Genomic DNA, 24631 nt, shown 5'->3' with positions numbered 1-24631 from the left:
AGTATGATCTAATTTTATATTGATTAGGTTACTGGAACAAACTCTGAGTATTTCTACTTTTTTGTTGAGCTCGGGGAACAGACACAGTCTTGATGTAGGGGACCCTGAGTTACGACTCTGTGCAGTGAGCAGACAGTCAGTTTAGCCTGTTCGTCTGCTCCTTGGCCTTGGCTCTGGATTGTCAGAAGTTAACTAGACCTGTTCTGAGACTATGACCTATGCTGCAAGAAATGAGAGCAGCACCTTCCCGGGCGGGATGGATACCCTCCCGCCCTAACAGGCCAACAGTGCCCTCAAAATTAGCCCAATTATCTATAAAGCCCACACTGTTTTCAGAGCACTACCTGGACAACCAGCAGTTCAGCGACCATAACCTGCTGTAAGCTATATCACTACACCACATTGGGATGGGGCTAGAGCATACTACAGCATTGGACATCACCTTTGCTAATTTAAACACCTCTACAAAGTTACTCTTAGTAACCTCAGACTGATGAAGGCGTATATCATTAGCTCCTACATGGATAACTATCTTTGAGAACCTGTGCTTGCCTAAGACCCTAAGATTACCTGCTATGTCCAGTGCCCTGGCTCCCGGTATACACCTGACTAAAGCTGCTGGTGCCCCTAAAGGCCTAGCTAATTTCACATGGCGTATGATAGAGTCCCCTATAACTAGAGCTCTTTCAGGTTTCTCAGCAGGTGCATCACCGAGGGAAAACCTGTTCAACATGTGAAGAGGAGAAGAGTGGTGCTCCCGTGGATGCGCCTCAGTGGTAGCTTTGGCTCTACGCTTATGCCGCCGAGTCGTCACCCATTCGCCCCGCTTTGAGGGCTCTAATGGCAGAGTTGGGGGATTACTAACTCCACCTAGGGCATCCAGACTTTCCCCTGCAGAAACTACACTGTTCTCATTCTCACTAGCCTTCTCTAAAGTCTGGATACGCACTTCTAAAACTGCAATCTTCTCCATCAGAGAGCTAACTAATCTGCACTTATCACAAATAAAGCTATCACTAGCGATGGAGGAAGAATGACTAAACATCCTGCACTCAGCACACTGAACAAGCTGAAGGTGTGCCATGATGAAAGGATTCACATACCTTAATCGAGGATATGTTGATATTAAAGCAGATCCAATGTGGATGCCCTCCCCTTGTGGTCTTTACGCAGGAGGAGGAAAAAAAAAGAAAGCTTCCAGTCTTGGCATTCTTCTGAAAAAAATGCGGAAAAAGGAAAGCAAAAATGAAAGTACAATAAAAAAGAAAATCACTGAAAGTCATATCTATCTAGCTAAAAAAATCCACACAAGTAGATAAATCTTAGCAATTTTAGCTAGGTAGGTTTCATTTGCTGCTGCATGAAGCATTATCATGGAACACACTTGACTTGTTTGATTCTCCTGATGATGCCTGGAATGTAATGGCTCTTATGCTAAAGGATATCACAAATAAGCATGCTCCTGTTCATTCGATTCATGTTACAGGCTTGCAACCTGTGTGGATGATGGATGAGGTCAGATCTGCTATGAGGGACAGAGATAATGCAAAGTGTCAGGCAAAAAGATTAAAAACCAACTAGGCCTGGGATCTATTTAGATTCTTGAGGAATAAAGTAACTAAGCTTATTACATCAAAAAAGAAAAGTTACTTTTGACACTCTTTTGTCAGACAACAATGACACGCCCACCAGTCTCTGGTCGACCTTGAGCAAAGTGATGCCCAGAAACCATTCCATGTGTATACAGCAAGTCTGTCTTCATGATGTTACTATCACGGATAACAAAAGAGTTACTCACCACCCCTTTCAGGTGTGAGCCATACTTCATCTACCAATGGGATCAAGGAATTCACATTTCCTCAAATATTCCTTTGTACATTTAGCAGACCAGAGCAACATACAGCGTACCCAGAGCAGCCTGGGGAGCAATTGGGGGTTTGGTGCCTTGCTCAAGGGTACTTCAGCCATTCCTGCTGGTCCAGGGAATCAAACCGGCAACCTTTTGGTCCCAAAGCTGCTTCTCTAACCATTAGGCCATGGTTTCCATGTCAAAAATTGGATTACGTGTGAAGAAGGCTACTGGGATACCTATACCTACTTGTCTATTGAAGTATGGTGCTGATGTCATAGCCCCTCCACTGATTAAGATTGTTCACCTATTGCTACGGTCTACAGTCCAGCTATATCCACATGTCCATCAGCTTGGAAGACTGCCCAAGTGATGCCAATACATAAACACGGTGGCCTCGATGACCCTAAGAACTTCCAGCAAATATCTGTTATACCTACAGTTATGAAGATATTTGAACAGGCTGTGCATAAACAACTGTACCATCACCTTGTAGCAAATGGACTGCTGTCAAGTCCGGATTCCACCCAGGGCATTCTACCTCCACAGCACTGTTGGACCTTAGCAACTCTCTATTGATGAATATAGATCTGGGTAATCTTATTGGAGCAGGCTTTTTGGACAGGCCTGTAGGTGCAATTGGTAATTAAGTGATCAATTTCCTTAAATCAGTCTCATTAAGTCATTAAATCAGTCTCATTAATTAATCTCATTAAATCAGTCTCATTAATTAATACCATTAATTTTGGTGCTTAATAATAAATTACCAAACAGCTAAATTATGGTACTGTATATTCCAAATTATTATGATCACTTACCATATTACACAACTCATATGCACCTTGGAATTCTTTGAGGTTGGGTACTTCAAAAATATTGGTACAACAAATAAACACACAGTTTCAATAATAATTGAATTTATTATAACAAAGATAAAAAATGAATAATGTCAGCAGATATATACATATAAGCAAGCATAAACGGTGTGTGTGTTATGTGTGTGTGTGAGAGTGATTGGAATCTTATCTGAGGTTTGTGTGTGTGTGCGTTTGTGTGTGTGTGTTATCTGAGGTGTGGGGGGTCGTGACCACGTGTTTCTAAATAGGACAAAAGAGTTAGCTTTGGTTGCTAGCTAAGATGTGTTTGTGTCCACGTGGTGGAAACAAAAGAATTAGCTCTGGTAGCTAACTCCATGTGTGTGTGTGTGTGTGTGTGAGAGGCCTGTGGCTTACAACAAAAGGCTAGCGTGGGATGCTAACTCACTAGCTTATACATTACTAAATCCACTGAAATCTTGATGAGGTCAAAATATGTGTAAGAATGAAATTAAGAGTGTTAGAAAGGAATAGAGAAGCATGCAAAACCTATCTATTAAACAATTGCGAGATCAAAACAAAATAGAACAATCAATTCAACACCAAGTGTCTACAGTGTACACAATTAAACCGTTCCTGAGTTTAATTCACACTCCTTAATAAAGCTAATTCCTAAGACTAGTCCTTATGCCCAAAAATTGCCAGTCTTACTTCAGTATCTTGCTTATAGCAAGATTATGGAGATACATTCCGAGACTTTTGGAGTTTCACTGTTGTGAAGGCTTCCGTGAAGCGCAGAGAATTTCTTGGTCCGATGCGTGGTCACTCGTGATGAAAAGAAAATCTCTGATCAGACAATGCGCACAGCGCTTTGTTAGAGGGAGCCGGTCGCCTCTAACTTTAAATTAACTGCTTGGGCTGCAGTCGTACATACTTATAATGAATAAATGAAAAACTGGTTGTAACTTGACTGAGTTAAAAATCGCGCGATTCTGGAGTCTACCGTGGCCAAGGGTAAACAAAAAGAAAAACACGCTGAATTCTTACTTGCAAAGCAGACGTCTGTTTCTTGGATGCTCTGGTGAGCGGGCCTCTTTATCTCTGCTGAACGTGCCGCTTGCGACGATATTCACAGCACCAAAGAGAAAGACGGAAGTGTTGCTCAGTTACTTATGTCTTCCTGGAAGAAGTGACATTGGTGATCCTGCCCAGGCGTGACATAGGTCAACGTGGAAGTTGGCTGATGGGAAATGTAGTTCTTAAAGGGGCTGTACCTACAGGCCTTTGACCTGGTCAGCCACACAGTTCTGTTGAGTAAATTAGCAACCATTGGAGTGAAGGGTGGATTCATAGTTGAGGGTTGGTGATCCAGGAAGCTATCAATGACCTTCCCTGAATTCTCTTGGGTGATTATAGCACACCAGAGGGACCCAAACCCTCATCTGGTGGCAAGTACACATACACACCTATGGACAATTTAGAGTAGCCAATCAACCTAATCCACATGTCTGGACTGTGGGGGAAACCAGAGCACCCAGAGGAAACCCACACAGACACGGGGAGAACATGCAAACTCCACACAGAAAGGCCTTCGTCGGCCACTTAGCTCGAACGCATAACCTTCTTGATGTGAGGTGACAGTGCTAACCACTACACCACCATGCCACCCAGCTCTGGATTGGTTCAGAAATTATTTTTTGAACATATCCCAAGTAGCAGCTGTTATTAATGCCATGGAACTATCAATGGGTATACCACAGGGCTCTGTACTGGGACCCCTATTGTTTATTAATGATCTGACTGATATTGTAAAGAACTGCAACGTGATTCTCTATGCAGATGACACAGCTATAATTTTTGCTGGTAAAAACATCCAGTTTATCGTGTCCACCCTTCAAGCTGAGTTAAATATCCTCAATGCAAATCTTGTACTTAACGTAAAGAAAACTAAGTTTATGCTTTTTGGGTCGAGTAAATGCCTGGCCACTATTTTTATATCTAGTTCAGAACTTTCTTTAACTTCATCTGAGTTACTGACTGAGTCTGTATTTATCATGAAGTACTTGGGTGTCATATTACATTTGTCCTTAAGCTGGCATGACCACATAGACGATGTAGCCAAGAAGATTAGTAGAAGGTAGGGATTACTGGCATGGATTAGGAAATATCTTGGAGCTGATGTATGTACCGGTAAACAGCTCTATGACACCCTTGTTCAACCACTTTTTGAGTACTGTAATGTCATCTGGTCAAACACCCCTCAAACCAGTCTGGAGTGACTTATTAGGCTCCAAAACAGAGGCGCTCGTATCATCTTACAGAAGAAATTATGTGATGAACGATCAGCAGAACTGTTTAAACAGCTTAGCTGGATACCTATTAGTGATCGTTGGTCCTTCCACAAATGCATTGCTGTATATAAGTGCCTAAAAGGCCTTTTTCCATAAAATCTCTCCAGGATTGTAAAGAGAAATTCATCAGGGCATGACTATAACACCAGAGGAAGAGACAATATTCATATTGCTAAAATTACACTGAAATCTGGTCACAGGTCTTTTGCCCATTCTGCAGCTATGCTGTTTATTAGCCTTCACCCTGAGGTTAAATCTGCTCAGAGTGTTCGGAAGTTTAAGTCAACATCCTGGAGATGTTACCCATGAAGATTAATATTATTAGTATTTAGATTTATATTATTAACATTTATTATATAGGACAGTATACTGCATTTAGTATTTACATCATTGTCATTTGTTTTATTGTCATACATTCATCGGCCACTTTATTAGGAACACCCATCTGCTGTTCTGTTTTCTGCAGTTCTCTAATCAGCCGATCCCTTGATGCATCAAATCATGCAGATACAAATGAAAAGCTTCAGTTAATGTTCACAATGTTCAAACATCAGAATGGGAAAAATTGTGATCTCAAAGCGTGACTTTCTTTCACTGTGGTATGGGTGTTGGTGGCCAGATGGACTGGTTTGAGTATTTCAGAAACTGCTGATCACAACAGTCTCTAGAGTTTACACAGAATGGTGCCAAAAACAAAAAACACTGAGTGAGTGAGTGAGTGACAGTTCTGTGGGTGGAAACAAACACCTTGTTGATAAGAGAGGGTCAGAGGGAAATGGACAGATTGGTTTGAGCTTTTTTTTTTGCCAGGAAGGGTATAGTAAGTCATAGAATCACTCTTTACAATCATGGTGAGCAGAAAAGCATCTCAGCATGCAACAGCAGAAAGAAGAACACATTGGGTTCCACTCCTGCAGCCGAGAACAGGGATCTTACGATCAACAAGTTCCTATTAAAGTGGCCAGTGAGTGTATGTTATTATTGCATAACATTACATTCCAGGCATTTAGCAGACACTCTTATCCAGAGCAATGTACAACACACCCAGAGCAGCCAGGGGTTAGATGCCTTGCTCAAGGGCACTTCAGCCATCCCTGCTGGTCCAGGGAATCAAACCAGTGATGTTTTGGTCCCAAAGCTGCTTCTCTAACCATTAGGCCACAGCTTCGGAAATCAGTGTAAACTGAAAGATTTCTCATCTCATCTCATCTCATTATCTCTAGCCGCTTTATCCTGTCCTACAGGGTCGCAGGCAAGCTGGATCCTATCCCAGCTGACTACGGGCGAAAGGCGGGGTTCACCCTGGACAAGTCGCCAGGTCATCACAGGGCTGACACATAGACACAGACAACCATTCACACTCACATTCACACCTACGCTCAATTTAGAGTCACCAGTTAACCTAACCTGCATGTCTTTGGACTGTGGGGGAAACCGGAGCACCCGGAGGAAACCCACGCGGACACGGGGAGAACATGCAAACTCCACACAGAAAGGCCCTCGCCGGCCACGGGGCTCGAACCCGGACCTTCTTGCTGTGAGGCGACAGCGCTAACCACTACACCACCGTGCCGCCTGAAAGATTTCTGTGGATAATAAAGTTGTTTATTATTATTATTAATTATCAATGAGCTTAACAAACCTCATCATTCTGTTTAAAGGAAGTTTTAGGGATGTGTTTATGGAAAAGGTTTTGTAAGAGATTAGCTTCCTGCTGCTAAACTAAAGACACACTGGATAAATTTCATGTTTGGTTAAAGCCATGGGCTCTCATGAGGTTCAGTCTAATGACGGTTAGAGAGCAGCTGTCGGCACTTTGGACGATGACCTTAAACCCTCAACTGCTCAGAAATGTACTGCAGTTGTGGTCTTACTCAGTTGTTTGCAGGATTTATTTGGGGTTCAGTTGGTGGAGAAATTGTGTTCTGTTTAATAATAATATGCAATTTATTTAGCACCCATACAAATATGCTCTTAGCACTTTACAGTCACAAGTAAATAATTCAATAACTAATAAAAAAGACTAATAACTAAAAAAAACCCACTATAAATTAAAAGCCAGCCTAAAAAAATATAGTGTCTTAAATCTAGCTTTGAAAACATTAACGTTCTCGGAAATACGCACATGGTCAGGCAATTTATTCCAAAGAAACGGAGCATGTGAAGAAAAAGACCTAAAACCATAATTGTTCAGTCTGTAGGAGACTGGGACAAGCCGGATAGCAGAAGTAGAGGAACATAAGTTTCTACTAGGTCTATATGCTGTCAAAAGCTTTTGTAGGTAAGAAGGTGCAAGACCATTCAGACATTTAAAAGTAGATTAATCTTGAACAAAATTCTAAATTCAACTGGCAGCCAATGCAGCTCCTGTAAGACAGGAGTTATATGATCGTATTTGCCCTTCATGTAAATAACCCAGACTGCAGTGTTCTGGACAGTCTGAAGTCTGTTGACTAAAATTTTTTTTTTTTAGTCCTCGGTGTCTAATCTAACTCACTTGCAAGCGCAGAACTTTTTAGTTTGTACATTCTTCACTGTCTTTTTTTTAAAACATGTATTAGTTTAGCTTTACTCCCGCTAGCACCCTTCTATTTTAACCCCACTGTAAACACGTCTCTAAAATAAATTAAAGGTACATTTATGGGATAAATGAGCAACCAGTCAAAAAAAAAAAATCGCCAGTTCTAACAAAGATTTCCCTCCTTTTTCATTTATTTGACCTACATTTACTTCGCTTCCTAATTTTATCCCTACACTATAATCTGTTTTTAAGAATGAGGTTGTGCAAGTTTATCATGTGAAAATGTGCTAATCCAATCCCATGCATGCTATTGTGCAAACACTGGGCTGACAGATTAGTTGGTGGAGGTCGAGCAGTAATGAAGACTGCTAGTCTTCATGTAGTTCTGGATTATGTTTAAAAAAAAAAGTTGTCACTCCAACACTGATAGCAATATACACTAAATGCCCGTGTATCAGTTTTTGCTGAGCTTTTTTTAAAAATCTACATAAAGATTGATCTCCACTCTGACAATAACACTTTTACAAATCCAAGATGGCTGACTGCATTGTCTTTTCCTCTGCTGTTTCTTAGATTAGTAAGGATTAAAACCTACCTTGCAGATGATATTATGCTGTATATCTTTACATTTAATGCCTGACTACCTGTTAAACAATTTAATAGCTTTTGCTTATTTTAATATTAGCTAGAAGCTTTGTGGTTGGTAATTTATGTTCAGTTAATCCAAAAGCAGCCCCTCAGTGTAGTGCTAGTTAGTACTGATATTTTAAGATGCTAGCTATTTTAAGTTAAGCAAACATGCTTCAGTGCTGTAACTCAAACGAGCTTGTTCGGTTTTATTTTAATACTTGGATAGATATTTAGTTTAGTTAAACACTCGTGACCACTAGAATATTTCAAGCTGAGCCAAGTAATTTAGTAGCCAGCTCACTAGTTCCACCTTAGATACTTAAAAAAAAAAAAAAAAGAGAGATTTTACAAAATTTAGTCAAAAAGGTACAGACAGACAATACAGGTGACTTAGTTTAAGTAACACTTTTGCAGCACATGTTTTTATAGTGAGCTCATCGCAGCTAGTGGAGTTAGCTTTTAATCCAAGCACACTTTTTTTTGGGGGGGGGGGGGGGGGGTGTCAAACCCATAAAAAACACCAACTCAAGAGGTTTGTGGTCAAAAATATATATATTTAAGTGTCTTAATTTTTTTTGGGGGGGGAGAAGGGTGTCAAGTGGAAAAATATACCAACTCAAACACCACAGGCAGGTTAAGCATCATCAGGATTTTACCCAAAGCTTAGATGTACAACAAATAAAAGCTTGTCAGATATTCACTCCGGGCGGCACGGTGGTGTAGTGGTTAGCGCTGTCGCCTCACAGCAAGAAGGTCCTGGGTTCGAGCCCCGGGGCCGGCGAGGGCCTTTCTGTGCGGAGTTTGCATGTTCTCCCCATGTCCGCGTGGGTTTCCTCCGGGTGCTCCGGTTTCTCCCACAGTCCAAAGACATGCAGGTTAGGTTAACTGGTGACTCTAAATTGACCGTAGGTGTGAATGTGAGTGTGAATGGTTGTCTGTGTCTATGTGTCAGCCCTGTGATGACCTGGCGACTTGTCCAGGGTGTACCCCGCCTTTCGCCCGTAGCCAGCTGGGATAGGCTCCAGCTTGCCTGCGACCCTGTAGAAGGATAAAGCGGCTAGAGATAATGAGATGAGATATTCACTCCCACAAGTGGCATGAGGAATCATGAGTTGATTATACCATACAACCTGAACCAGTACAAACAGTTAGTAACAATACAGTACCAGTTGAAGCGTTACATCAAATCTACACAAGCAAGCTACAGGCGAAGTTTGTGTTGCAGAGCCAGAGCAGCTCTAGTGTCTCATGTTCATCTCATTTTGTCCTTTTTAAAGTCACCATCATGAGGAACGTCTTTGAGATTTATGGTGTTATTTTTGCCTCATTAATATTTGTAAATGCACAGAAAGTGATCTACAAATAGTCAGGGGTTTGTACATGTGTTTTGATATCCACAAATGTAAATTTAATATTTGTAACTTGTATTTTGGTCTTTGCAAATAAATGTGTACTTGTAAATATACTGTTTTTCATTTGCAAATCAAAAATACATTTGTAAAACTGACAATTCTGTTTGTGAAATGTGAGTCGCATTTGTGGATCAGCAATGACACGCATTCACCGCTTTTTTTTCCTCTGTGGCGTATTTTTGAGACACTCTGCAAAATCCACAAATGCAGACAAGATCCACAAATAGCCTCACATGCACATTCACGTCCACTAGATGGCAGTGTGGTAAGACAACGGATCTGACAAGTGCTAAGACAAAGGAAAACGTTGAAATTGCTGAAATTGAAGAGTGCTGAAATGGAAACGTCTGATGGATGGGTATGTTACATTGATGAATTGTCAATAAGGTGTTGTTACTATGTGTTGTTACGAAATTATGTTAGCATACCTCATAGTCTCTTGCTAATGTAACGTCAGGTAATGTAAGGTAGGCTAAAGTTTACCCTTAACAATAGTCTCGTCAGCTTAATGTTACATTGGCATAAAATATCCAACATTTGCTTTTTTACTGTTTGTCTGTGTAGTTTAAAGCTAGTTTTAGGCTAGAATTATAGATTAAGGCTACAGTGGCTCGCAAAATTTAGTAGACCAACACCCCTGACATATTTTACAGACATTTCGCTATAACTTGGTGTTATAATTTAAATTATTATATATTGATTATATATTATAAATATATATAATATATTAAAAATATATATATATAATAAATTAAATATATATAGATATAAATTAAATTATAATTTAGTTAATTTATAATTAGTTAAATTATAATTTGGTGTCTGCATTTAACAATCGTGAATTAGTGAAATATACACAGCACACAGTGAAGTAAAGTACACACTTGGAGCAATGGGCTGCATTCTATGGCAGAGCCCAGAGAGCAGGGAGGGGGCACTACAGCCATGGTCCACTAGTAGGGATTTAACACTAACCAGTAGGTTAAAGTCAATTAAATAATTGAGTACATGTAACATTTTAGATAATGTACTTGAAAGCGGCAGACAACAACCGGTCCAACACCAACCTTGCCTTCTTCAGTCAGGCTGTACAGGAGTTTGGCTATCCACTAAAGTAAGCTTGTAAAACTTGAGTTTGGATATTTTACATTACCTGACGTTACATTAGCAAGAGACTATGAGGTATGCTAACATAATTTCGTAACAACACATAGTAACAACACCTTATTGACAATTCATCAATGTAACATACCCATCCATCAGACGTTTCCATTTCAGCACTCTTCAATTTCAGCAATTTCAACGTTTTCCTTTGTCTTACCACACTGCCATCTAGTGGACGTGAATGTGCATGTGAGGCTATTTGTGGATCTTGTCTGCATTTGTGGATTTTGCAGTCTCAAAAATACGCCACAGAGGAAAAAAGCGGTGAATGCGTGTCATTGCTGATCCACAAATGCGACTTACATTTCACAAACAGAATTGTCAGTTTTACAAATGTATTTTTGATTTGCAAATGAAAAACAGTATATTTACAAGTACACATTTATTTGCAAAGACCAAGATACAAGTTACAAATATTAAATTTACATTTGTGGATATCAAAACACATGTACAAACCCCTGACTATTTGTAGATCACTTTCTGTGCATTTACAAATATTAATGAGGCAAAAATAACACCATAGAGATTGAGGGTGGGGGTTTAAACAGCAAGTATCTCATCACAAAGACATGACGCGAGGGTGTTTTTTTTTTAAACCCAGAAAGACACAGAAGGGTGAGATATGCACCGCATCATCACGTCCCTGGTTAACCTCACATTTAAATCCTAAAGTGTCAAGTTGACCAGCCAACTTCATTTAAAAACCACTATGATGCATGGTTAGACACATTCTAACAAGACAAACAGTACTAAACTTGGCCTCATGGCCATTTGAACAGGTGAGCAGAACACCACTCAGTTTTGGAAAGTGACAAAGAAAAAAAAAGTAATAAGATTTCAAAAGATCTAGTAGTCCACAGGTTCGTTGCCATCTTCACCAAGCAGACACGTGCGTATGAGGGCTTCAGTGACGGCATACGGGTCGCAGTTAGCACTCGGGCGACGGTCTTCGAAGTATCCCTTCTTCTCCTGGCCCACAGTGCGAGGGATGCAGATACTGGCACCACGATTGGCAACGCCAGCAGAGAACTCATGGATGTTGGAGGTCTCGTGACAACCTGTCAAACGGCGAGCATTGTCCAGGCCTCCTTTAGGGTCATAGGCACGGATGTGGTAGTTGTGTCGCTTCGCCAGTTTCTCAATACATTCCTCAATGCATCTAATAAAAGGAGAAAGGCTACTTAGCATCTTGTTCATCAATTCAACTTGGAAAACAAAACATTATCTGAAGGTGCTACAACTACACAATTTGGGATGCAGCCCCAGCAAAATATTCTATTGCAGAGCAGATTAACATGAAACAAAGCAGTCCTGGGTTTCAGCCAATCGATCCTTTTATGCAAAATATTTAGCTAAAAAGGTAGCTGATGTCTGATCTGAGCTACAGGGTGACATGTTCAAAGTCTGTGCCACTAGTTAAAAAGCAGCGACACCATGAAGCAAGACTACGACCCAAAACCCATCCCAATAGTCTTCATATTTGTAAATCACTCATGATTAAGTGTTAGTCACTTCATCCAGACTTGGATTTAACTCAAGTACCTCTGCTTTAGAGACACACTTACTTGAGCCCGCCTTCTTCCCGCATCTCCTTAGTGCTGAAGTTAGTGTGACATCCTGCACCATTCCAGTTCCCAGGGATGGGTTTGGGGTCGAAAGAGACAACGACACCGAAGTCTTCACACACTCTGTGCAGGATGAAACGAGCCACCCACAAGTGATCTCCCATCTCAATGCCCTCGCACGGCCCCACCTGGAACTCCCACTGTGGAGCAAAACAGGAAGAGTTGCAGTGGTGTTATAGGAAATCCACAGCACGAGCCGTGATGATTGAGCTCAATCTTAGAGAGTCTCCCTCATAAAATTACCATATAGCCCAGTAATACTACAGGCATTAATATTTTTTCCCCAATTGGATATTAAAGAGACTTTACCACAAGCATCGTGATCATTTTTGACAAAACACCTTAAACTGTATACCTCAATGATGTGTAAATGCACACAACTCAGTAGTGCTTTAGAACCTGTTATAATCAGAATTACCCATCACTGGCGTACCTGAGCAGGCATGACTTCAGCATTTGTGCCGCAGATATTCACACCAGCATATAGACATGCTCTGTAGTGGGCTTCGACAATATCCCTGCCGTACGCCTTGTCTGCTCCGACACCACAGTAGTAAGGTCCTGAAAGGGAAAGATGATAAACACCTAATGCCACCTTTAAGAGAAATGCTGAAATGTAAGACACCGAATTCATACCCTGAGGACCAGGAAAGCCATTGGAAGGCCAGCCAAATGGGTGACCGTCTGTTCTCAGGATGGTGTACTCCTGTTCCATGCCAAACCATGGGCTCTGCTGCTCCACCATCTGCATGATCTTCATACACGTCAAACGATGGTTGGTTTCTGGGTGGAGAACATGATCTATAACCTTCACCGTAGTGCAAATCATAGTTTATTTACAATCACACCTGTCACCAACCCATGGACACTTTACAAAGTAATGGCACTACACCAAAAGAAGCCAAACTCAAGCACCATGGTCATTTTATTTACCGGCAGGTTTGCGGTTATACTTCAGAACTTCACAAAGGACCAGCTTGTTGGGGTCTTTGCGGAATGGATCTCTGAACATGGCCGAGGGAATGAGAAACCTATAATTGTTGGAGCCCTCTGACTGGTAGGTGCTGGACCCATCAAAGTTCCACTCAGGAAGATCTGATGGACAGATGGAGATAATTACATTAATACATATGCAAGTCCCACCCCAAATCCAGTTTGCTGATACAAGTCTTTCTACTCACTCTCAACATGGTATTCATCCAAGATAGTTTGGCTCAGGTGTAAGGACACTGTTCCTTATTGCTGGTGTTGAACCCTCAAGCGGTAAGGACTGTCCCAGCAACAAGGAAGGGTACAGTGGAGTACTATTTTTAAACTGGAATGAACCCAACATGGACAGTTTGGGAATAAAAATCCTCTGGAAGCTATATCCACTCTAGTTTTATTTTTCTAAATATTAACCAAACATGTTAGTGTTACACTCAAAGCAAGCTGTAAATCCCCTCAACACACTGGCACCATTAAGCCTACGTATTTGTACCTTTAGAAGGCTTTAACCTGGACACTTGGAAATTGAGTCCCTCTTTAAAAAAAAACCCACACACACACACACACACACACACACACCCCTCAGGAGTATTGATTTGTATTTAAAAGCCACAGAGATGCACAACATTCACTTTTCTAGTGAAGAGATACAGTGCCTTGCAAAAATATTCATCCCCTTGGTGTTTGTCCTGTTTTGTTGAATTATAAGCTGGAATTAAAATGGATATTTGGGGGTTAGCACCATTTGATTTACACAGCATGCCTACCACTTTAAAAAGGTGCACATTTTATTGTGACTAGATGAAAACAAATCTGGAGTGTGCATAAGTATTCCCCCCTTTTCACATGAAACCCCCAAATAAGAGCTAGTCCAATCAATTCATTTCATGTCATAATTAGTTGATCAAGATTCACTTGTGCACAATCAAAGTGTCCCATGAGGTCTGCATAAAATCAACCTGTTCTGGAAGGACCCTGACTCTGCAACACCACTAAGCAAGCAACATGAAAGCCAAGGAGCCTTCAAACAGGTCAGAGACAAAAGTTGGAGAAATATAGATCAGGGTTGGGTTATTTATTTAAAAAAAAAAAAAAAAACCTGAATATCCCATGAAGCACCATTAAATCCATTATAGTGAAATGGAAAGAATACAGCACCACTACAAACCTGACAAGAGAAGCCCCACCCACCAAAACTCACAGACCAGGCAAGGAGGGCATTAAACAGCAATGCAACAAAAACAGCTATCTGCAAAGATCTACAGTGGAGATGAGTGCATGTCCATAGGACCACTTTAAGCCATATACTCCAGAGTAGGGCTTTATGGAAGAGTGGCCAGGAAAGGGAAAAAAAAAAAAGTTTGGAGTTTGCCCAACAGCATGTGGCAGACTCTCCAAACACATGGAAGAGTCTCTGATCAAATGAGATTAAAATGTAACTTTTTGGCCATCATGGGAAATGCCATGTGTGGCACAAACCCAACATCCTGGGAATGCCATTCCTGGTGGTGGCAGCATCATGCTACAGGGACATTTTTCACCTGCAGGAGAAGAAAGCTGGTCAGGACTGAAGGAAAGATGGAGGCACTAGATAAAGGGCAATTCTGGAGGAAAACCTGTTTGAGTCTGCCATAGGTTTGAGACTAGGATGAAGGTTCATGGGCTGGCAGGACAATGACCCTAAACATACTGCTAAAGCTACACTGGAGTGGTTTAAATGTTTCCCTTTAAACATCTTGGAATGGCTTCGTCAAAGCCCAGACCTCAATCCAATTGAGTCAGTGGCATAACTTGATTGCCGTACACCAACACAACCCATCTAACTTGAAGTAGTTTTGCCTTGAGGAATGGGCAAAAATCCCAGTGGCTAGATGTGCAAGCTAATAGACACACCAAGAGACTTGCAGCTGTAATTGTAGCAAAAGGTGGCTCTAAAGTATTGACTGTGTGTGTGTGTGGGGGGGGGGGGGGGGGGGGGAGAGTACTTCTGCACACTCCAGATTTCTGTTCTCATGTTATTGTCTCACCAAAAAACCCACACACCCCAATGTGCTCCTTTAAAGTGGTCGGCGTGCTGTGTAGATCAAAGTGGCGCTAACCCCCCGAAAATCCATTTTAACTCAGCTTGAAATGCAAAACAGGACAAACACCAAGGGGGTGAACACTCTTGCAAGGCACTGTATTTATAAAAGGTACATTAAGGGCAACAAGGATTCAGAATTTAGTATTTTTCTTCAATTAAAGAGGTACAGGAAGAACATCTGAGGACTAGATTGAGAACCTGGACTAATCCAATTACAATAAAATGGATTGAAGTCAATAATCAGGTTTATTCAGGAAGGCAAGTTATAATCCAAAGGTTATGATTAAAGTTGGAGCTGTTGGCTCACTGATGGCCCTGCATGGCTTTACCGTTGATGCTCTTCGGCTCAAAGTCGAGGGTCCTGGTCTTGCAGCACAGGGCCTCCCCGGTGCCATCGATCCAGATGTACATGACCTGCACCCTGTCCCCCTGTGGAAGCTCCATGTATTGTTGCTTCACCACCTTGCTGAGCTGTGAGCTGGCTGATGTCGCCATGTTTATTACTCTACAGCACCTGAACAAACAGGACAGGAGGATACAGGCACCATGAGGGCTCTTAGCACGACATAAGACGTGCAGTGTAAATTTAAGCCCCACAATGTCTCCTACACAGCGATTCCAACACAACTGTCACGGTCACAGACAATCAGATCCATTCTGCACGGTGAGGTCCTCACTGCACAAGCCATAGTCGCTGGAGGTGGTCACGGGGATGGTGAGGGGTTCCATCACAAAACATGCACGAGTGAAGACATGTCAGGAATAAAAGACACCTTTACAATGACAGCCCCCCCAAAGGCTCAAAAATAGACACGTTATTACATCAGTGACCTCAATATTCAGTGCCAATATTTATGCTCCTTGAGAAGCCAAGGAAAACTCTTCAGTCCAGAAACTTGTGAAATGAAGTGGAGGTGTTCTTGACACTTGCACAGCACAACTAGAATTACAACATAGCTTTTGTCTCATCTCATCTTCTTCCGCTTATCCAGGACCAGGTCGCGGAGGCAGCAGTCTAAGCATGGAAGCCCAAACTTCCCTTTCCCCAGACACCTCGGCCAGCTCCTCGGGAAGAACACCGAGGCGTTCCCAGGCCAGCCGAGACACATAGTTCCTCCAGCGTGTCCTGGGTCTTCCCCGGGGCCTCCTCCCGGGGGGACATGCCTGGAACACCTCCCCAGGGAGGCGTCCAGGAGGCATCCGAAAAAGATGCCCGAGCCACCTCAGCTGGTTCTTCTCGATGTGGAGGAGCAGCGGCTCTACTCCGAGCTCCTCTTGAGTGACTGTCCTTCTCACCCCATCTCTAAGGGAGCGCCCAGCCACCCTGCGAAGGAAACTCATTTCAGCTGCTTGTATCCGCGATCTTGTTCTTTCTGTCATTACCCAAAGCTCATGACCATAGGTGAGAGTCGGAACGTAGATCAACCGGTAAATTGAGAGCGTCGCCTTTTGGCTCAGCTCCTTCACCACGACGGACCGGTAAAGCGACCGCATCACTGCGGAGGCTGCACCGATCCGCCTGTCGATCTCACGCTCCATCCTTCCCTCACTCGTAAACAAGATCCCGAGATACTTAAACTCCTCCACTTGAGGCAGGACTTCTCCAACCTGGAGAGGGCAAGCCACCTTTTTCCGGTCAAGAACCATGGCCTCGGACTGGGAGGTGCTGATTCTCATCCCAGCCGCTTCACACTCGACTGCAAACCGCCCCAGTGCATGCTGAAGGTCCTGGTTTGAAGAAGCCAACAGGACATCATCCGCAAAAAGCAGAGATGAAATCCTGTGGTTCCCAAACAGGACTCCTTCCGGCCCCTGGCTGCACCTAGAAATTCTGTCCATAAAAATTATGAACAGAACTGGTGACAAAGGGCAGCCCTGCCGGAGTCCAACATGCACTGGGAACAGGTCTGACTTACTGCCGGCAATGCGAACCAGACTCCTGCTCCGTTCGTACAGGGACCGGACAGCCCTTAGCAAAGAGCCCTGAACCCCATACTCCCGAAGCACCCCCCACAGAATACCACGGGGGACACGGTCGAATGCCTTCTCCAGATCCACAAAGCACATGTGGACTGGTTGGGCAAACTCCCATGAACCCTCGAGCACCCTATGAAGGGTATAGAGCTGGTCCAGTGTTCCGCGACCAGGACGAAAACCGCATTGTTCCTCCTGGATCCGAGGTTCGACTATTGGTCGAATTCTCCTCTCCAGTACCCTGGAGTAAACTTTCCCTGGGAGGCTGAGAAGTGTGATTCCCCTATAATTGGAGCACACTCTCCGGTCCCCTTTCTTAAAAAGAGGGACCACCACCCCAGTCTGCCACTCCAGAGGCACTGTCCCCAACCGCCATGCGATGTTGCAGAGGCGGGTCAACCAAGACAGCCCCACAACATCCAGAGACTTGAGATACTCAGGGCGGATCTCATCCACCCCCGGTGCCTTGCCACCGAGGAGCTTGCAAACCACCTCAGTGACTTCGGCTTGGGTAATGGACGAGTCCACCTCTGAGTCATCAGCCTCAGCCTCCTCAGTGGAAGACATGACTGTGGGATTGAGGAGATCCTCAAAGTATTCCTTCCACCGCCCGACAATGTCCCCAGTCGAGGTCAACAGCTCCCCACCCGCACTGTAAACAGCGTTGGCAGAGTACTGCTTCCCCCTCCTGAGGCGCCGGACGGTTTGCCAGAATTTCTTCGAGGCCGACCGATAGTCCTTCTCCATGGCCTCCCCAAACTCCTCCCAGTTCCGAGTTTTTGCCTCCGCAACTGCCCGAGCTGCAGCACGCCTGGCCTGCCGATACCCGTCGGCTGCCTCAGGAGTCCCGGAGGTCAACATGGCCCGATAGGACTCCTTCTTCAGCTTGACGGCATCCCTTACTTCCGGTGTCCACCACCGGGTTCGGGGATTGCCGCCACGACAGGCACCGGAGACCTTGCGGCCACAGCTCCGAACAGCTGCGTCCACAATGGAGGTAGAGAACATGGTCCACTCAGACGCAATGTCCCCCGCCTCCCTTGGAAGCTGGGAAAAGCTCTCCCGGAGGTGGTAGTTAAAGACCTCCCCAACAGAGTGCTCGGCCAGACGTTCCCAGCAGACCCTCACCATACGTTTGGGCCTGCCAGGTCTGTCCGGCTTCCTCCTCCGCCAGCGGATCCAACTCACCACCAGGTGGTGATCAGTTGACAGCTCTCTTCACCCGAGTGTCCAAGACATAGGGCCGGAGATCAGATGAAACGACTACAAAGTCGATCATCGACCTCCGACCTAAGGTGTCCTGGTGCCACGTGCACTTATGGACACCCCTATGCTCGAACATGGTATTCGTTATGGACAAACCGTGACTAGCACAGAAGTCCAATAACAAAACACCACTCGGGTTCAGATCGGGGAGGCCGTTCCTCCCAACCACGCCCCTCCAGGTGTCACTGTCATTGCCCACGTGAGCATTGAAGTCCCCCAGTAGCACAATGGAGTCCCCAGTCTGAGCACCCCTCAGTACCTCTCCCAGGGACTCCAAGAAGGCCGGATACTCTATACTGCTATTTGGCCCGTAGGCACAAACAACAGCAAGAGCCCTCTCCCCAATCCGAAGGCGCAGAGAGGCGACCCTCTCGTTCACTGGGGTAAACTCCAACACATGGCGGCTGAGCTGGGGAGCTATAAGCAAGCCCACACCAGCCCGCCGCCGCTCACCACGGGCGACTCCAGAGAAGTGGAAAGTCCAGCCCCTCTCGAGGAGCTGGGTTCCAGAGCCCAAGCTGTGCGTGGAGGTGAGCCCGACTATCTCTAGCCGGTACCTCTCAACCTCCCGCACAAGCTCAGGCTCTTTCCCCCCCAGCGAAGTGACATTCCATGTCCCAACAGCCAGCCGCTGTGTCCGGGGATCAGGTCGTCGAGGCCCCTGCCTTCGACTGCCACCCAATCCACACTGCACCAAACCCCTACTGCTACCTCTGTGGGTGGTGAACCCACAGGAGGTCGGGCCCATGTCACCTCTTCGGGCTGAGCCCGGCCGGGCCCCATGGGCAAAGGCCCGGCCACCATAGCTTTTATAAGAGAAAAATAAATGCTGTAGATAAACAGAATGAGATGCTGATATACAGAATCCAGGTTCATATCTTCACTTAAAAAAACAAACAAACAAACAAACAAAAAAAAACACTGGGATTAAAAAAAAAAAAAAAAAAATGCACAAGAGAACTAAACCTGAAGAACTCATTTACAGCTTAATTATTTTAAAATAGTCAGAGAGAGAGAGAGAGACACACACACACACACACACACCTTACTACGGTTTCTTAAACAGAAAGGGAGATGAATGAGCTCTCCACTGAGATGCACTGTAGGCCAGCACAGACCCTGCAGGAGGCCTGCTGCAGAAGGAAGAACCCCAAAAAACAAAAAGGTTTTCTTTCTCTGGATCTTTATATTGAATAAAACTGAAGGAACATCACGTGGGGTGCTTAAATTCTAGATTTAGAAATAAACATGATTTAAGTGATATTTAATTTGCTTTAGAAGCCGTAAGAGGGCAATTCCATGTAAATGTCAACCTCACCATGCAAAAATAAAGCAACATGTAATCAGTGTTGGGCACGTTACTTTCAAAAAGTAATTAGTTATAGTTACTAGTTAATTTTCCCAAAAAGTAACTGAGTTAGTAACGGAGTTACTTTGTCATAAAAGTAACTAATTACCAGGGAAAGTAATTATTCCGTTACATTTTGTTCCTCCTCAAAAAAAATCAAATTCAATTCGTGTAATCATAATAAAAGTGAATTAAATGTGTTTAATGACTGAAATGGACACTTAACAGAACCAATTAGTAAGGTTATCTACACTATATTAATATTTTTGTGGGACAATGTGAGATAAGACATCTATCAAGTGTAATATATTTTTGTAGTTATTAAAATTATGTTACTAATTACTGGCCACTGACGAGGACAAACGCTTTGTTCCTCGACATAATGTGCATTGCACGTAAACACTCTTGCCTTTTATTTCAAGTAATGAAAAGTCCTGGCTGTATTTCCAGTGTGAAAGCGCAGTGCTGGGCTGACCGCTCGCCATCGCTGTGTCTTCCGATCGAAAGAGCGTGCAGTAGTGCAGTAGGCGTGGCCTACCTACGTATGTTGTCCAAATCTACTCTGATTGGCTTACTGTGCCGTTGTCTCGCGTCTCCCCGCCCCACACTAAAGCAGAGTAAAGAAAGGCTGAACGAGCAGCGTGCCAGATGAGAACAGCTTTAATAAAGTAACGCATAGTATTTTATTGTAAGTAACGGGAACGGCGTTATAACGATGTAAAAAGTAATTAGTTAGATTACTCGTTACTAAAAAAGTAACGCCGTTTATTTCTAACGCCGTTATTCCCATCACTGCATGTAATACATCAAAACCACTCCCAGAGATATCACCTAGGCCTGTATTTTACAGATGTGAATAAGTTGAACCAATTTGTAACCAACCTAATATGTCACTGTCAGTCTCTCTTATAATGTAAAACCCAAGCTAAAACCAACTTTGATCATGTACAATTCTATATTATTGCCACAAGCCACAGAAATGTATGCAAAAATCCACAAAACAGCAAAACAATAGCCATCCTAAATATTATTTAAGAACTTTGATAGTTTTAGCTGATATTTAGAGAGTTTTTCAAAGGGTTATGGTGGTTAAATTGCTTATTTTCTAAACATACGCCATGTCTATTTCAGACGTCGCGTCACATCCGTAACGGAATTTCGTCACATCCATAACGCCGACTTTTCCTTCCGAAACTCTGCATGAAATACAAAATATTTTAAACAAAGATTTTTTTAATATTCACCTTGGACCCCTCTATCAAATGGATATCTCCATTTCGACATTAGGTTTACAATTTCACAGAGTTTGATAAAAATGTACAGTCACCCAAGAAAAGTGATACTTTTTCTGTCACATCCATAACGCATCTTTTATTGGCGTTTTCTGGCATGCCCTAGATGTACTATGGGAATTGTTCTTGTCCTATCACTTCTCCAGTATGGTACAGCCTTAAAATGTGCAACACCTGTTTAAATACTGGGAGACAATAAAACATGCACTAGGTTATTTGTTGCCATTTTGAGTTCAAGTGTCACGTCCATAACGCTGGAATTGCTCAAGAATAAGTAGTGCATGTAATATGACGTAAATCCATAACCGGAAAATAAAATAAGACAAGCGCATATAATAAACAAGCTCGTGCATTCTAAAAATGAGATTTTCAGGGTTAAAAATGTGAAATAAAGCCCATACCTGTGCAGCAGTGAAAGCTAGAACAAACACAAAAAACACTCCGGCTCGGAGAGGAAAAGAAAGAAAGAAAGAAAGAAAGAGAATGAGCGCGCGGCTGTAACCCTTATACACGCCGCGCTCAGCTTTATATACAGGCACGAGGACTCCGCCGCTTCTGATTGGTCAGAGCTCAGCAGACGAAAAGGCTTGAGCCGCGACGTGATTGGCCCTCAGCGCTGGAAGTCTCCTCCTGCGTGCGCGAGACAGCCCTGAGTGTGTTCTTTCTTTCTTTCTTTCTTTCTTTCTTTCTTTCTTTCTTTCTTTCTTTTTTTCTTTTTTTTTTTTTTTGGTGTATGTGTGTGTGTGGTGTGTGGTGGTGTGGGTGTGTGGTGTGTGGTGGTGTGTGTGTGGTGTGTGTGGTGGTGTGTATGTGTGTGTGGTGGTGGGTGGTGGTGTGTGTGTGTGTGGTGTGTGTGGGTGGTGGTGGTGGTGGTGTGTATGTGTGTGTGTGTGTGGTGGTGGTGTGTATGTGTGTGTGTGGTGGTGTGTGTGTGTGGTGGGTGGTGGTGTGGTGGTGTGTGTGTGTGTGGTGGGTGGTGGTGTGGGTGTATGGTGTGTGTGTGTGTGGTGGTGGGTGGTGGTGTGTGTGTGTGGTGTGTGTGTGTGGTGTGTATGTGGGTGGTGGGTGGTGGTGTGGGTGTATGGTGTGTGTGTGTGGTGGGTGGTGGTGGTGGTGTGTATGTGTGGTGTGTGGTGGTGTGTGTGTGTATGTGTGTGGTGTGTGTGGGTGGTGGTGGTGGTGTGTATGTGTGGTGTGTGGTGGTGTGGGTGTATGGTGTGTGTGTGTGGTGGGTGGTGGTGGTGGTGTGTATGTGTGGTGTGTGGTGGTGTGTGTGTGTATGTGTGTGGTGTGTGTGGGTGGTGGTGGTGGTGTGTATGTGTGTGGGTGGTGTGCATGGGCGATTGCTCTAAGACAACGAGGGAGGCTCAGCCTCCTCTAAAAATGACGAACATCGTGTAGGATGAATTGCGCTAGGCTTATGTTATAGCCGACCTTATAACATTGCTATTTCAGATCCAGAATCATAGAAATATATGTGCTCAACCCACTACAGTGCGAAATCATTCCGTTATAACTTTCTCCAGTTCGCCTAATGTGTGCGTGAGTTTTTCCCCCTCGTGACAGCGCGATGCAGCCCAGCCTCAGTGGATTGGGAGCTATGTGCTTGTCAATCTCAAAATGCAAGACGATTATTGGACAAATACTGCGAAAACGCCCGCCCACGGAGTCTCACGGACTCCCAGCCTCAATGGACTTCAACGGCATTTGGGAGCGATGCGCTGTCCAATCTCAAAATGCAAGACGGTTATTGGACAAATACTGCGAAAATGCCCGCCCACGGACTCCGAGCCTCACATGGGAGGGACATGGCAGTTTCCGCGAGGAGACTGGTGATTGGTGAAAGCGGCCGGATATTTTCTTTGATTGACAGCTTGTTTCAACTATAGACAGGCAGCGGTACAGTGTTGCCAGATTGGGCGGTTTCCCGCCCAATTGGGCGGTTTTAAGTGCATTTTGGCGGGTTTTGAACATATTTTGGGCTGGATAACGTCAGCAGTATCTGGCAACATCAGTTCAGTCCCATGCGGGTTTGCAAGTGCTGTGGTGTATTGTAAGAGATCAGCTTACATTTCGATTTCATTCATTACATACGGTTTCTACCAGCTTTTTTAGTTTGTATATATTTTCATTGTAAATAAAGTGTAAATATAGTGTTGTCAAGTTTGCTATCTTAGTTCCAGAAATTTTGTTTATTTGAGTGACTGAACTTGAACTTGAGGGGGCTAGTCAGCTAGCAAGAAAGCTGCGCACGGATGCCAAGCATTGCTGATTTAATTTTGGCGAAGCCATTTGCCAGTCTTCCTTTCGAGGAAAAAATTAAAATTAAAGAGCAGGGTAGACCAACACCTCAAATTGACTTGGTGAAAAAGGTAGGGAATAATACTCGTTCCTTTCAGCTCTCCTGGTACGAGAAAGTGAATTGGCTAACAGCAAGTGACCCACATCAACAACAGTAAATAGGCTCCTTTAGTAATATGTCATGGATGGACCAAAAATATAGAATCTATTTAAAATGTTTATGCTGAGTATATTATATTGGAATATATATTTTTCTGGATATGAATTAAACACAGCTACAATTTGGAAAACGTTTTTAAACAAAAACACAGCCGAGAACATTTCACACTACAGACCTGGATTAAAAGTGAAGGGTTATCAAAATTGTCAATAAAACATTTCTCAGTCAAAATAAGTAAAATATAGGGAAAGTGTCACTGAATGAAATGTGTGGCACCCAGCTCTATGTTTGGCTCCCCAAGGTCAGTGCTTGTGCCTATTCCAGAACACTCTGCTGTTCCTCACAAAGAGCTGCTTTCAATAATGACCAATTTTTAAACAACATGCCACAATTTTAAAATATAAAATGTTAAAATATACCCCCCCCCCCCCCCCCCCCCAACACCACCATCATGTATATTGGACAGTAGGTTAATGGGCCAAAAGAACCTGTTATTTCACAGTTTGTGACGCTGCCAACAATCAGCCAGATCAGAGGCAAGAGTATGGGCAAAATTGATGTTTTTTCTTTTAAAATCTGGAAATATCGTAACCGACCAGCCTCCCCTGTTTGAAAGACTACCAGCCGCCACTGGCTGGGATAGGCTCCAGCTTGCTTGCGACCCTGTAGAACAGGATAAAGCGGCTAGAGATAATGAGATGAGATGAGATGAGATGAGATGAGGAGCGATGAGTAACATCAAGTGTAATTATTAGTTAAAAAAAAATTTCATGTTTGGTGCCCCCTACTGCCAGTGAGGTGAATTACAATTGCAGTGAAAACACCAAGCCTCTCCAGAGGGTCCGAGCTGCAG

General features: G+C 43.6%; 1 protein-coding gene across 1 annotated transcript; it reads right to left on the bottom strand.

Moving 5' to 3' along the window:
• Positions 1-11335: 11335 nt before the first annotated feature.
• Positions 11336-21794, bottom strand: LOC132871382 (glutamine synthetase-like). The gene is made up of 7 exons (XM_060905500.1): positions 21719-21794; positions 15767-15951; positions 13301-13462; positions 13004-13150; positions 12801-12928; positions 12308-12507; positions 11336-11901 (listed from the first exon to the last, which is right to left on the bottom strand). The coding sequence occupies exons 2-7, from the start codon at positions 15930-15932 to the stop codon at positions 11589-11591; spliced, it is 1116 nt and encodes a 371-aa protein (XP_060761483.1). The 5' UTR covers positions 15933-15951; positions 21719-21794; the 3' UTR covers positions 11336-11588.
• Positions 21795-24631: the final 2837 nt, after the last annotated feature.

Source organism: Neoarius graeffei, chromosome 23 (assembly GCF_027579695.1).
Source record: "Neoarius graeffei isolate fNeoGra1 chromosome 23, fNeoGra1.pri, whole genome shotgun sequence".
NCBI classification, from domain to species: domain Eukaryota; kingdom Metazoa; phylum Chordata; class Actinopteri; order Siluriformes; family Ariidae; genus Neoarius; species Neoarius graeffei.
Note: the sequence above shows the minus strand (reverse complement) of the source record. Positions and strands in the feature narration are given on the sequence as shown.